Raw genomic sequence first — 16,081 nt, 5'->3', positions numbered from 1 at the left:
CTGCTTTTATGTGATCAAACTATAATGAAATCTTTTACTATACTAAGCACAGAGATAATTTGCTATTGCTGCAAATCACTTCTCAGAGATTAATGCAACTTGTTTACAGGCCAATTACATCGCCTGCCAGCTGGACAGTATGAGAATGCCCAGTTTTTGTTTTGTTCTTTTAATGTTTTGCTGAGCAGACACATGAGCATTCTCTAAAAAACTCATGAACTGCAAGTAGGAAATTGGTATTGGTTTTTCAGATAGACTCTGAATTAGTTAAAAAGATAACATATAAAAATAGGTACAGATAAAGATACAACAAATTTGGGGAAAGTAAATTCTAGAGAACTTTGATAGTAAGCTGTTTCACAGATCTGTTACTTAATATGTCCCAAATAGTTAAACTGAAACAATAATACTGCTTTCTGAAGCATGTAACAGACATACATTGTCTAGTAAGCTAATTGGCCCTTTTTGTTATGAATAAGCTGCTATGTACAAGTGCCATTCCTTTTCAGAAGTTAGAAAAGGAAGAGACTATCCTTAACAATATATAGATATTACGTGATTTCACCTCTTGCCATTATTAAAATGGTCAGAACATGGTTTTTTTTTTAATTTAATTTCAAACTGACAAGCAGTTGGGGAATCACATCCCCATCCTTCTTTTCCTTTTTGAATACTAAAATTAAGTGCAGTCAGATCCACCTCTAAAAAAAAAACCAAGAGCAATTAAGATAGCAATAATGACAAAGAAAGTGTACTACATATAGCATCACCAGAGAACCAACAAGGAAATAAAACCTTATCTCCTAGAACAGCAATATTTATCTGGCACTTGTTGCAACACAGCTAGAATAGTGTTTGAATACCCTATTCCCCACTGACTTAGAAGGGGGCCAACTGACTCCCACTTCAGGACCGTGAGGTAGAAAGCTAGTCCTCCATACACACTCATTTCTCACGCATGAGATCTTGGTTGCTCATATTCCTACCCTTCTGTTAAAATGGCTCCATGCCATTGCGAGGTGCTAAGTCACATTTACAGAGACAATGCCATCGCATAAAAACAGAGCTAGCATCCCATTTTGGAAGTCTGCTGCACTGGTGCTGCATGCCCTTTTAGATCAATCACACCTGTTAATGCCTTATGGTTTCTCTTGGTCTTCTAAGTGAAAAAGCGCATATGACTGGCAATCAGAAAGTCTGGGTTGCCTTGTCATTACAGATACTGATTGCATCCAAAATACACAAGAAAATTAAAAAACAAAGGGATCTAAAAAAATTTTTTAAAATACAGGCTTTCACTTAAACAAAAAAACACCACCTTATATCCACAGAAGTACAAGAAATAAAACATTTAGACAATACATAAGTTGTCCTTCAAAGTTCCCTGTACTTGTGATCAGAGGGACTGATCAATAGGAAAATTGTTGTGGATAAGGCCTTAGAGATGCACCTCACAGAGACACCCAGAAGACAACGATGCATCCTAACAGAACAACAAGCAAGATAGTTGCTTCAGCTATCAAACAAAGAGGAGAAATCCAAGGATTTGAATTAAAATCTCTTGAGCAAAAAAGATAAAGAAACTGATACTTTAAAAGAGATATCTAAACATTTAGCAGCAAACACAATTTACATAATTATTTCTTAAAAATTGTAATGGAAATGTAACCCTCCAACAACCATGGCAAACAAATGCCTGAGGACTTGGCATGTTCTCAGCGAATAAAAAAATAAAGACTTTAAAAAGTTTCAATAAGATACAGCAAAACCCATATTTTTACTTGATCCAGATTGCCTTGATACCAAGTGTAATTGCTTTGGTTAGGCTGCCGAGTGCAGCAAGTCCCACGGCTGAAGTGGCCCATCTGGCTTGCATACAAGGCAATGCACAGGAGCAGACAGTTACATCCTGAACCTCAGGCAAAACTGAGCATCACCTTCAGCAAAGACAGGCTGCACAATTTAACAGAGCTACATCACATTCAACAATTTGTTTCCTTTCATTAAAGACTGCTGTGCATGTAGGAGTTGAACAGTTGAATACACGTGCAACATTACCAAGGTGGATAAATCTGGGATTAAACTAGGGTAAGAGTAGGATCCTCCCAATCACCTGGTGGAGAATTTGTAGCAACTTCGGGTGACCCACTTCTATACCGAGTTCTGGAACACCAACTGTGAGGTCAACCACAGAATCTGAATTCTCTTTTTACTTGTGAGACTAACCATTTATTAACTAATCACTAAGAACTGTTAAACTATGACTCAGTGACTAACAGCCCAGAGTTTACTCATATATTATCTAGTCAAAGCAACAATGTTTGTGAGTTAAGTGAAAACAAATTTGGTATTCATGCATCAAGACAGTTATGTGTTGAAAAGTGTTCATTTGTTTTAAATATACAATGATACACTGACCCGTATACAGGGTCTATAGAAGTTTTTGTACGCTCTTGGACATACACCAATGAACTTAAATTTTCATTTCCTTTGGAAGGAGGGTAATTATTTTGGAACTACATGGCCAAAATATGATAGCATTACGGGACAGATTAAAAGGAGAACATTATTTTACTAGCATTATGTAAAAATCTTTCTTAAAAGATCCAAAAAATTTAAGATGGCAGATACACAAGAAAAATGGTATAGTTTCAAAGGTGACTGAAGGTATTTATGTTTCCTGTGTCCAAAAGACACTTCCCTGCTTCACAAGGCCCATTCTCATTGCCAGCTGAAGAACTAACTCAGAACTCAAACACATTTTTCTACGCAAGGGTCATGGGCTTTGCTACACAGATCCTAATTTTGCAATCCAAGATCAAAATTTTATGATTTTATGTAAAACTTATCAGATGTAATGAAAAATAACAAAGTACCCAAAGCATTACTGAAGAAATCCGTACTAAATTCAGTTACTGGATGCTACTCCAGAAGTGAAGATGTCCTGATTATGTGATCACTGATATGCAGAGAGATCCTCAACCTGATGTATGTCCTTCTCAGTGTCTCTGACATATATGTTTTACAAGGCTGTCCTGAACACAGGATCAAATGACACTGTATTTGTTGTTTAATTTGAAGGAGCATGTTATGAAAAGGTACAGAAGACAATTGGTGGTGGATCCATACTTTTGAAGATGATTAAGATTTTTGTTTAGCAAAGAACAAAGTTCAAGTTTTCTCTAACTTGGCCTTCTATGCAATTTTAAACTTTACATCCTTTCATGACATGTAGCTGGCTCCTCTGTTTACAAAGCCACAGTGGTTACATACACTTCAAAACGAAGCTTGCATTCTATTAATAAAAGTCCAAAAGGCTTCTTTTGATGAATGCATCATATACTTCCCTAAAATAAAAATCACTTTCATTAGATTTACTACAGTGAAAACTGAATTTAATGTTCTATTAACATGAATTCAGATCTGCATTAAAATGTTTTTTTAATCAAGCTGAAAGAGTACTGAACCAGTACATATTTAAATTATCTAATTCTTTAATTTACCTAACTTAGTACTGAAGCAGATCAAAATGAAGTTCTGAATATTTAAGCAATCTGTAGCAAAATAACTTCAGCATGAGATGAGGCATTTCTTTAGTATGGAACTCCATTTATGCAACAGAAACCTCTGAGCAGTATACTTACCGAACTAGTAAACTGACACCTTTATTTAGGCATATTTTTATCTAGGCATTGCTCATTTTTCATGTTCACAAATTTTAGTTTCAACTAAACCTCCATAATTTGTATTTAGCAAGCACTTAATGCAACAAAGCCCAGATTACTGAAGCAGAACACATTCGTCTTTTCTAGTCTACGTCAGCATCCATGTTGCAGGCCACTTTCTTGTAATTACAATTCTGTGTCTTAGTACATATATGAAGCATTACTTTCTATTATAAATAAAAGCCTGGCAACAGAAAGCCTCTGTTTACTATGCAGTCTGGAATTTCTGAAGGCAGCAAACAAAGAAGTGAGAAGCAACCCAATGAAGCTTCCTGCAGGAATTTGATTCTAGTTTATCATCAGTAGCCTGCATGATTTAAGACTTGCTGGGGAATCTTAAATCTAGACTTGACACCATCCTTTGAGTGCACAATCCGTATCTATTGGTAGTTGAAAGGGCTAAGAATTCCAGTTCTTTTTGTGACTGAGCTGGACAGCAATCAGAAGGAACTGAACCTAGGCTGTTGAAGTGTGATCAGATAAAACTTTGTTAGACCAAGTTTCCACCTAGTCTCATTTTTCATCTTAAATAGCAAATTATTACATATCCATCAAAACGGTAAGAAGAAAAACAAAAAAGCTAACTACTGACAAATCCCCTAGAAAACATTTTAGAAGACTTCATTTTAAGAGCCATACTTCTTGTCCTGTAGGAAACAGCTAACTAATTTCACTTAATCCATGCCATACATGATTTTTAAATTAATTGTATCATATTTCATATGATATGATTTCATATGATACAATTTCATATTAGTTGTCTTTTTCTAAGTTGAGTCCTAGTCTTGTTCTCCTTGCACTGAAACCTGGATTTGGCTGTGGCCTGTTGTACACACCTCATTTTCCCCTTATTTCATACTTACAATTCTGTTTGTGTTTCAAACCACTATTGAACATGAGGCTGATGATCACAGAACTACCAAAAGTTATAGAACCTCTGCTTAAAATGAAATTGAAATTAGCTAAACCCCTGACAATTTAGGCAATGCATTTACCATGGGCTGTTCACACCTACTTCTCATTAAAACCATGGAGTTCCTTTTTTTTTTAGGTTGTTACCATTTATATTAAATTGATGATATATAAGTTTTCTTCCAGTGCATACTAAATTACTTGATGGGCCCTCAAGTGATAGGCATCAACACCTATTTAATTATGTCATCCTAAAAATGCGAAACTTCAAAAAACCCACCAGCTATTCAAAATGGATTTAACATTTATTTCAAATTCATAAAGCTTTTAGAAGGTGGCCTTCACAATGCCCTTGAAACCGTTACTTGGTTCCTACAGTCTCAGTTTTAGGACACATTTTCCTTCACAGCATGGTTCCATTATTTCAGCTGATGATCAACTCTAAAACAGTCCCATTCCCCTTCCCAATGTTTACATTATTCCAGTATTAGTAGAATGACAAACTCAGTTTAGCTATTACTTCATAAAGATGTACTTCATCTTTCCTAAGAAATCACACTCTGTAGTGTATTTCTCTGAATTCTTTCCAATTTAATCAGTCATCTCTAATATTATATCCAAAAAAGCATACAATACCTCAGTACGACAGAGGACACTATTACCTTGCAGCAGGACTAACTCTCCAGACCTATCGCTTTTCAACCTGACAGTTTTGACACACCTGTACCTCACTGTACCTAAATCTGTTTTGTGTTGGGAGGAAAGCTGAAATTAAGTGCATACAATGTCCATTCTTGTATCACAATTTGAGTTTTATGAATTGCTCAGGTTTTATCATTCAATAAATAAAACTAATCTGAGATATTCTCCCATTTGTACTTTTACTCCTTCTAAGCTTCCTCATATACTATATGGATACAGCTTTTATACATTTCATAGGTGTAACATAAGAAGTAGAGTTTGCAGCAACATAAAGTATCACTAAACCTAGTATTTAGGGACAGTAGCTAAATAAAAAATAAATCTGAATAGTGTAATGAGTTATTCATCATACCTGTTATATTTCAGGCTAAATGATTATATACTAATAGCAAACTGAGTAAACCTTCCAGCTTAGTTAATTGTTTTAGGATGCAGAGAATTATTGTTGTTTACCAAGAAAGCAACCTTCTATCTCAGAGCTTCTCACCCTTATGGGGAAAAAACCTGCATATCACACAGTCTTATGTACCTGCCCTTTCATCTAGTCTCTTAATGGAAAGCTATGGAGTTTAACATGTTAAAGCACATTTAAATCCTTCAAATTAATGATTGTATTTGTCTTTCAGCTTTGGAAAGGGGGCTTTCAACTCACCCTACAAAGGAATGGGAGATAATTATACCAGATTTGCAAAATTTACACACTGCTTCCCACCTAAAACCCTTTTGATTTCTACTGTGCATAGTATGAGATCTGCTGTGTAAAATCATTTTATGATAGCTATTCCTTCTAACAAGTTTAAAGTAACATTGAGGTAGCTTGTAGTGCTATTGTTAAAAACAATGATTTCACCTTGAAATTAATGGATCAGTTCCAATCCCAGACCTATTGTTTCAGGCTCTACAATACAGTTTTATCACTGCCTGCCTGAGGTTTTCCTTTCTTTGCAATCCCTATGGGTAAGAAAAGTTTTTATCAGAGCTGACAATCTAAAGAACAGGGAGTCATGTGCCAGTCACAGGGCATCTGTACCTGCTTTACTGAAGAACATGGTAGATGATAACCTAAATTATTGGAAGAAGCATATAATAGCATTATTATTATTATTATTATTAGAATCAGCATGTTATTGTAAAAGTGAAGAGGACAATACTAAAGTCTTGCAGTTTTGCCTTCAAATATTGGCTGGGAAAATATTTAAAAGGAAACCAGAAACTAACTCAAGGACAAGCACTTACAGATGCAGAAGAATTAGTAATTCTGAAGTTCCATTACAAATGAGGTGCTTCCTAGTCAATATTGACAATCTCAGTTTTTAATTTTTCCACTACCCAAGTCACTACCTTCCCCCTGTGGTCTAAGGACAGAACTGCACAGTCTGTTCAACACTTAACTCTTGCACTGACAGTGATGACTAGGACTCTCGCATGCCTCTTCTGAAAACCAGCCTTTCAGCACACCTGAAGTTAGCTGCTTTTTGGTCAGCTGTTTTTTTGTTTGTGTTTGTTTTGTTGGGGTTTTTTTACTTCAGGAGATTTATTTACCATCCAGATTTGTACTGACAGCAATTCTTCCATGGCTTGCCAACTGTTATCACTACTTAGTCTTATAATGCTTCACATCTGAAGTGCTCTCCATTTCAAATTAGCAGCACCTGAAATCTCTCACAAAATCTTGTTTCTCACATTTATCTGCCCTGCAGGCCTCTGTTGCTATTTCTATGGCTCAGTTAAACATTACAATCTGTAACTTGCATAGAACAACTAATTTTAAAAAAGCATTACACAGAATCACAATATACAATTACCTTGTCCATATAATTTAAGGGGTTACACATTAAATAGCTCATTCAAGCTACTGAAACAGACAGGCCTAACAAACCTTTAACAGGCTCACAGATGTCCACTAATTCCAACACAAAAAAGCTTCATCATCTTCTTGCCAAGTTAGTTAGTTACCCCAAATGCTTTTATATCAAAAGTGGATTTACAACTTATGAGAAGTGTACAGATTGGAAGTACAGAGAGATAACACCGGAGGATGGAGCTACACATTACATTCACGGAAAGTTTTCTAAAACCAGGTGACATCTCTACTGCATGATTATACCACATTCTGAGCAATAGCTAAGAGAGAGGGGGTAGAACAAATAAAAAAGAACACAGGCTATTTGTTAAGACACCTGAAAAACCTAGCTCAAGTCTTCCTTATTCCTTTGTATTTTTAGTTTAAAGTTTATGAATTGGTATACAAACATCTGCTGAGACATCCAGTATCTTAAAGTAAGGGAATATATCAACCTTGCAATCAGATGCTTGTTTTCCATTTCACACCTCAGTTATGAAAGGGAGGCCTAGCTCTCTAGCCTTCATTGGATGTCACATAGCTAAGAAAAATGTTAAAGTTATTTTAGAATTAAAAACATTAAATGATAAGAAAAATAGACCTTTAACTACAATTCTGTTTTCAGTAACTTACACTGTCTCACAATCTGTATGTATATTTTTCAAATATGGCACATCTGAAAAAATAGGTAGTACACAGTTAAGACGACAAAGGAAAAGATTTTGTGTATTCTTGAGAAACTATGACACAGCTATTTTCAATTCCTAAGCAACAAGGTATCTTACATTGAAAATAGTACATTTTCCCCTCTGTCAGTTCAATTACTAAAAAGCAGGAGAGAGTTACTAGCAGTTTCAAAATTGCCTAATTATCCAGTGCAATCCAATCTATGTCTTCAGAATAGTCTCTATGGTCGCAATAGTTCCTTTCTTCATTGGGGGATGAAATTGGTTCACGTGCTCTGAATAACCTAATCACTGCTGCCAATACAGTAACAAATGAAGGGAAAAACCTGCCTTATGAGCTAGAAAAATATTTACAGGCCACACTACTGTAGCAAGAAGCCTTTTAGAGCTATTTTATCGTATCAGGCAAAACCTAAAGCAAAACCAAGTATCTATACCTAAATTAAGATAGCTTACAACAATAATTAGGTTAGTAAGATACCTTTACTTGACCCTGTGATGAAATTTTCACGAAAGATGGCTTGGGGAAAAATGAAGTCCAAACACCAACTGCTAAAATACTGACCAGATAAACAAAGAGCATAAGAGACATCCACAACACAAGGTAATCACCACCAAAAAAGCAGCAGCAAAATCAGACAGAAATATTAGATAATAAAAACACTAGTCTACTGTCACACTAATGCCGTAAGTACTTATACATTAAAATGTATTCATTCTATTTCATGAAATTATTAAAAGGTTTTCCTAGTCCGCATTCTTCTATTTAATGAAGCCCACACCAAAACAACCCTAACATTTGTTAGCACTAGCTAGCCAAATATGAGATGAATTTTAACATTAAATACACATATCCATTTGTCAGATGTAAAAATACAGAATTATACTAGCAGTTCATTCTGACAATACTAGAAACTAAGTAAACCTTCATTAAGAACAATTATTTCACAATTAAAAACATCCATCTAAGACAATCCACTAAACACAGTTCAGCAAAAAGGCCTTAGAAAATGATGCTTCTAAATCGTTAATCTTTACATCAGCAATCTTACAATAAACAGGCCCTGAACACATACCGTCAGGGCTTTTTGGATACATGTCTTTCATTAATCTCCCTTATTAGCAGCAGCAACATCACTCGCTCTTCTGTTCTTTTCCTCCTAAAATACATTCCCCAAGAGTCCTTTCAATGCAATTTTATCAGCATTTCTGAGATGTCTCTCAGCCACATCCCTACACACATGAGGCAGCGGGAATCTCTGCATTTGTAACAATCTATGGCTGCAAAGGAGGGTGGTAGGCAAAGCAGCTGTATCATAACCAAAATGCTGAGTTCGATTATCTACTGCACCACACGTACACACATACTGCATCAATGGCCTCAATTCATAAGAGCAATCACAATGATGATACATAAAATCTATGGAAAAAGCATGCATTACTCACTGGGTTTTATTCTTCAGCTTCTTCAGCATGTAATTCTTTACGCTTTATAACGTAGTAGGTATGAAATGAAACATTTTTCCTTTATTCCACTGATGCCGCTGTTTGAATACCAATAGATACCAAGGACAATAGGCAGGATCAGCTCGAACATTAAGAGCAAATATTTAATGGAAGACTGGTTACCCCCGTCTCTCCCTTTCACATCCCTGCCTCATGTATCCAGGCACGGGTGGTACTGGCTCCCTTGAGAGGCTGTAGCTAGCAGCCGAGGCACAAACTAAAACATGGCATGGATGTCAAGGAGCTGATGTCACAAAACCAAGTATTTCTCTGATAAAACCAGCGATTCCATTAGGGAAGTCCTACAAATCGATAGAAATTGTTCTGCTGAACATGCTTTGTTATGCGATGCACTGCAGCACCAAGAGTGATAAATCAGATCAAGATCTGTCAGTGTAAATAAGAGGCTACAGTAACTAAGTTATAAAACTGCCAATCAGATACCATGCTTTGTATCCGGGTACGAGGAAGGCTCTCACTCATAGGCACAGAAGAAAAATACACACCTAAACATTTCAGAAACAGGCTTTTTTAACATCAATTCCAAAAGAATAGCTAATCTACTGAAAAAGTAAAAATATTTTTAAATACAAAAGGCTGGCCTAAAAGCCTGCCATCTTTACCAGGCAAGATTGTGATAAAGTATCCGAGGCTCCAGGCCAGCAGATGCTAGAAACGCCTATGAGAGGTCACATTCGGGATCTGGGAAGAGCTACAAGATGTTTTAGGAATCCTGCCACCTCACCCACATAGCAGCACTGCCATCCCAGTCTCTGGGGATGGGTTAACTCTTTTGAAGGTAAAAGGTACTGTTTCTACAACAGCAGCCATACATTTATAGTGGGAGCTGGGTCTGGCATGAAAAAAAGTGCAAAAATTCAGGAGCAAAAGGAATAGAGACAATACAAGTTCAGATGCTGAAGACTGAAAATTCTACCTTGCAGACAGCATTGCTTCAATATAAGAAGGCAGTTCTTCAAGCACAAAAAGAACTTTTCTTAAGGAATGCAAACAGAACTGAAATACCAGTCACACACTTAGTTACATTAGTGGATTACATGCATGTCAAGTTTTGCTGGCTGGTACAATCTCAAAACTATATCAGTTTCACAAAGGTCCAGGACAGATAGCAGTTATATTATTAGATTTCAACATAAATGCAAAACATAAGTGCAAATTTCTGCACTCTTCTTCCAAAACATTATTGTTCTGAAGGAACTGGAAAGAAAAACCTACAATTCTACAGAAATTCACTGCAAATTTATTTGCAATTTCGAAGATCACATACTATTAGAAATAGTCACTCCATGACCTATTATGAACAAATTTGAGCAATATATTGATAATTAAGTATTTTAGCAATTCAATAGTTTTGTTTAAGAATTACATTTCAAACTGTCTGCAGGTCTGTAACAAACTAAAAGTCCACATTTAGAGACTGCTAATTTAAGTAACATCCCATTTTGGACAGAGAAACTAGTTAACTGCTTATTGGTCTCTGGAAATAACTTGAGGCAAATTCATAAGCTCCTTTATAGTGTAAACATGATGCTGGAGAAAAGTGCATACTTAATATTCTGATTTTTTAAAGTTACTTCCTATGAATGTAACTATATTGATAAAGCCATATAAAATAAAAAAAGAATTTGAAACATAGCAAATATTTTCTGAACAAAGGACAGTATTTTAGTCCTGTCAAAATAAATAGTCCTTTAAATAAACTATATCACCAATAGCAATAACATTTCCATACAGTCTAAGTACAATGCAGGCATTTGTTGTATGCCTTTAGCTAACAAGCAGTAACACTGAATGCATTAGTTTATGCTAAATTAGCACCAATACAATTTAATAGGTCTGTTGTAAAATAACTTCAAAATAGTTACAACTAGGCCACAATACCAGATTTCCATGCAGGGCCCATGGATGCAAAGAGGCAATATGCACTGAATTAATCCGTTATATTACGAGAAACCTGACCACAAATCACTCACCGAGCACATCCGACTGAACAGGCTTTTTAAACAATCAAAGTATGATTCAATGTGACCTGTAAAACCATGTAGGGAGAAATACCCTACAGACAGAATAACCAGGTCATCTGAGCCACACTAATCTATGTGCTACTGTAGTTCATCTCATGGTTTGAGATAACTAAAACATCTCACAAATTAACACAAAAAACCCTTCTGTACTAAAATATCTACACTTTTAATGAGATCATTAAATCACAGTGAACTTTATTAGGCCACATTATTTGCACAGATACCCCTTTAAACAACAGCTTTTTCTCTCCTCCAGTTAGCTTACTGTTCTTAACAGTATTTCACATCAGTTTGCTTTGTGTTTTCACAAATAAGGGTAAATAATTCTATTTGGGAGTAGCACCAGTCTAGGTTGGTACAACACTATTATTTCCTCCTCTCTTTAAACAGCTACAGGAATGGAAGCAGCGCGAGAGTCAGCTGGTTCTTTCAGTTCCTACATTGGGAAACCAGAGTGGCATGGATGCCCCTGTGAGTTCACTCCCTACAATTTTCATCCAACAGGTCAGAAGCAAGATAGAAAAAGAAAACAAAATAGATTTCAGCATGTTGTGAAACGGCCTTGAATAGTGTAGTGATGCCGGACTTGGTTGTTCCATTCTTAGTTGCAGAATTAAGGGGATAGGTACCGCAAAGTTAGAAATGTAAAAAAAAAAAAAATCAACTGTTCCATCTTCACTGAAAGACAGCTGTTTCACAGAACACAGTCTGAAGACTTATGATGGAGTATTAACACTTGTATTTACATTTGGCACCAAAATTTGCCCTGGTAGAACATTTACAGGCATTCTAAGGCTACCTAACCCTCAAATCCATCAGTTTCTCCTTTACTGTAGTCCTCACTAAAGTCAAAGGCACATAAGACATTGAACATCCTACAGCATCATCACCGAAATAAGATTTGGGAAAAGTAACAAGATACAGGGAAAACCAAAACTCTTACTGTTGCTATTTTCTGTAGATACAGAGGTTCAATTTTTGCCTGCTGATGCAAACCTGACACCTCTCCAGGGAAGAGATTCAGTTTAGGATATAATACCTTCTATAACTCAGGTCCCAGAATAAAGCAGTGTTCCTTTTATACAATTCACATCAAGAACATATTTAGATACTCTTTCCAGAACAATCATGAAACTAGAGCCTGAAAATATCTTCCCATCAATATTTTCAACCTGTTAAGCTAACCTGAAAAGTGGCAGCATAGTAAAACCTATACATTTTCAATATACAGTAAGATATAACCACACAGTCCTCACTTGACTTCTAACTTACAGCCAAGCAAGTATTGAAATTAAGTTCTGTTTGTAGAAGCACATTACATGATACAGCAAGGTGGACTGGTTGCCCATTTCCTTCTTGAAACTTGAGCAAAACTAGTAAGAAACCCACTGAACTCCTAAATACAAGAAAGTACACAAACAAGGCATAAAAAAAAAACCTTAGATATATGGAAAATAGTATATTGGAAACAGCTATACAAATGCTTGTCAGGCTCACCCTAAAACACAAGCAGGGAAGACCACATAGCTGTCTTTTCTCCTTCTGAAAAAAAAAAAATGAAGCGTCTCAAGGAAAATTATTTCTTTAACACTTCTAACCAGCCTTGAAAACAGACTTTACTTTCTCCAATTGGCTGACGGACAGCAGGTATTGTATTGTACATTTACTCTTTTTTCTTTCTGTAAGACAACTTTAATAACCTAGTCACAACATGAAAGCTGGTCTGGTTTTTACATTTACTTTCATCTACTGTAGTTTAAATGCAAAAAAATCATATTTAAACTGTAAATTTTTTGTATTTATTCCATCTCACTCCATCTTCTAAATTTCAATAAAAATTCTCAACAGAGCAGTTATTAGCACATTAGTATTATTTCTCTAGTTAAAAATACTATTCATAACTATTGACCGCTGCACCACACATTTTTAGCCAGTCTGTCAGTGCAGATCCTGATCAACCAAGTAGTTTTCTCCTAGCATGCATTATTTGCTTTTATCAGCAATTAATTTTATTTGTTCCTGTATCTTCCAAATATAAGAGCAAACATCCTTTAGTTCTTCAGTTAGCTTTTACTCATACTACTGTGACTAGCCACGCATCATCTGGTAACTCTGTCATTCCTTTCCTTAATATTTACAAAGATATGATCTAATGTACTGATGACATCCTTCCATAATAAAAATGACTATACAGCTATTTAATCCTTTTATCCCTGTGCAGGTTAAGTTACTGCAATACAGGTAAACCACATCCTGGAGGCTTATCTACCTTTCACAGAATTTTTTTAGAGAATAATAACCTTTTACAAAAAAGGCTGTATCTCCCTTTTCTTCAGTGAATCACTTCTTTTCCCTATAAGGTAAAAAAACAAAAGAACCACAAAAGCAAAAGGACCACATTCAAATATGCATCTAAAATTCTGACCTCCTTCTCCCAATGTATCAGCTACTAGAAACCAGTATTAATCCTCAGAACTGCTGAAACAGTGCTACATTGATTTATGTAATTTCTCTGTTGATAGAATATTGAACATTTTACATTCTACTAAGAAACCACGAAACAGATATACATGTATGTCACTCTATGAAAATCTTTCAATATAATTATTTTCCATGCGACTGAAAAAATTAAGCTAAAATTTGGTAACATTGTAGTACTCACTATCTTCTCCTGGACAAGGCATGCCGGGTTTCTCTGGAATACTTGGGAAGACTAAAAACAAAAACATTAGATTTTTAGGTGAAAAAGGTTCCAAGTAGTACTTCTTCCTCAATTCTTGAATATATTTACACAAAGACAGTTTCCAGAAGTATTTAAATAACTCCGTATGAGAAATAACGTAATCAAAATTTGCATCCATACTGACAAGATCTTATACTTGACTACAGCATTAAGAAATCTGTGCAGTTTAGAACTTGAAGCCCCCTCAAACGCTCCCGTATAGCTTCAGCTTTGGGCTCCACCCCCAAGAGCACACTTCCTTCTTACAACATTAAACTATAGGGCACCATAGTTTAGCACATAGCACATAAAGAAGAGTTATCTGATGGGCAAAGGAGTTGTTCTAATCTCACATTTAAGAAGCTGTTAGGATTAACAACAAACGCATACGGGTTCTTGAAGTGTGTAATACTTGCCGTGAATAATCAGTCCTTCATCTCTGTTTTGACAATACAAACGAAAGGCTTCTTCCAGTTCCATCTGAGAAGAGATGGTACATGGGTCGCCTAACAAAAAAGCAATACATAGGCAAATTTAGGACTGAAGAATTAAGTTGAGAACTTCAATTAGTCAGTAACAAATATACCAGCCTCCAGGATTGCTTTTCTTTCAATCATTTGATATTAAGCTGGCGTTTTTATCAAAGCCAAAATACATCAATACGTTTTTTTCCTTCTAATTTTACCAAAACTGAGTACATAGAAATATACTATGTTGGTTTGCAAGGGGACAACAAAATACAGAATTGAATAGATATGCTTAAAGATATTTGATACATGGCAGAAAAAAAGCAAGATTACTTCCTAGCAACCTGAAAATTTAAGTTTAATTTGAAATCAATTTACCCTTTGTTAAAAGGCCCATTATCTTACTACCTTAACTTCAGAACATGATACAGTAACTTAAAAGTTATGAAGGTACAAATAGATTCTAGTTGCATCTCTCTTGCTAGACTGACAGAAAAGCAATCTATGATTAAAAAGTGTAAAAAACAAGAAACACAGATGAAAGTTACAGATGGGATACAAATATGCCAATACTGATTTAGAGATCTAAGAGAAATTAATTTTACATTAAAGTCTCTAAAGTTTTTGGGATTTGCTTGTCTGTTTTGAGGAAAGTAAGTTCACATTTTTTCTTCTAACTTAGTTTTCGAAGAAAAGCCAACAAAAAAAATATCAAATCATGAAACCTGCCTAGCCACAAACAACCCTCTCTTTCAGCAAAGACAGACATCAAGCCTTAGTTTCTATGACTTTGTCTTCTGTATCCACATTCAGTAGCAGATTCAACAAATGAAGCTTTTAAAAGTTCTCAAAAAGGCAACATGCCAGCAACAATTTAAAGTGTATTCTAAAGAGCCTATCTATTAAAAGAAATGAAATAGAAAAACCCACACACCCCAAACTACAAGATATTCAGAATGAAATTCACAGGGAATATAAAAATAAATGAAGGCACAAGCATTACCACATACTAAGGCGTGGGCTCAAGTACCATGCCTTATCCACACCTAGTATTATTTCAATACTAGGTTTTAATGTTGTCATAGCTAAAAAAGCTACCTCACAAAGACACAGATACAAATGAAAGAAGTGCACCACTGGCTGCACTTAACTGTACTATTGATTCTGCAATTCCATCCACCCCTTATGCAAAGCTTGTGTTGGCATTCCGTTCATAACTTTTCATCTTCCTTCATGTCAATCTGAATGTGTTACATTTAACTAATGTGTTCAAAACTCACTGAAACTGTTTGGAAGAATTTAATAAGGTCAGAAAACTCCGTTTCCAAGTTTAAGTGTACCAATGGAACAACAGAAATAACTCCTAACAGCCATTTTCAAAGTCCTTTCTCCATATACCATGAGTTCCTCTTGAAAAGCAGTTACTTTGATGGTCATTGGGACGGGTTTTTGTGGGTTTTGTGGGGTTTTTTT

General features: G+C 35.6%; 1 protein-coding gene across 1 annotated transcript in view; it reads right to left on the bottom strand.

Moving 5' to 3' along the window:
* PRKCZ (protein kinase C, zeta) overlaps nucleotides 1-16,081 on the bottom strand; it is a 64,699-nt gene that overhangs the window by 41,603 nt on the left and 7,015 nt on the right. The window contains exons 3-4 of the mRNA XM_010295940.1: nucleotides 14,558-14,647; nucleotides 14,082-14,132 (exon numbers count right to left, since the gene is read on the bottom strand). Of these exons, the coding sequence (XP_010294242.1) occupies nucleotides 14,082-14,132; nucleotides 14,558-14,647 (141 nt within the window). The remainder of the gene's footprint in view (nucleotides 1-14,081; nucleotides 14,133-14,557; nucleotides 14,648-16,081) is intronic.

The sequence above is a fragment of the Phaethon lepturus genome, unplaced genomic scaffold (assembly GCF_000687285.1).
Source record: "Phaethon lepturus isolate BGI_N335 unplaced genomic scaffold, ASM68728v1 scaffold26911, whole genome shotgun sequence".
In the NCBI taxonomy this organism is placed as follows: Eukaryota; Metazoa; Chordata; class Aves; order Phaethontiformes; family Phaethontidae; genus Phaethon; species Phaethon lepturus.
The sequence above is the reverse complement of the archived record's forward strand: the minus strand, read 5'-3'. Positions and strand labels throughout refer to the sequence as shown.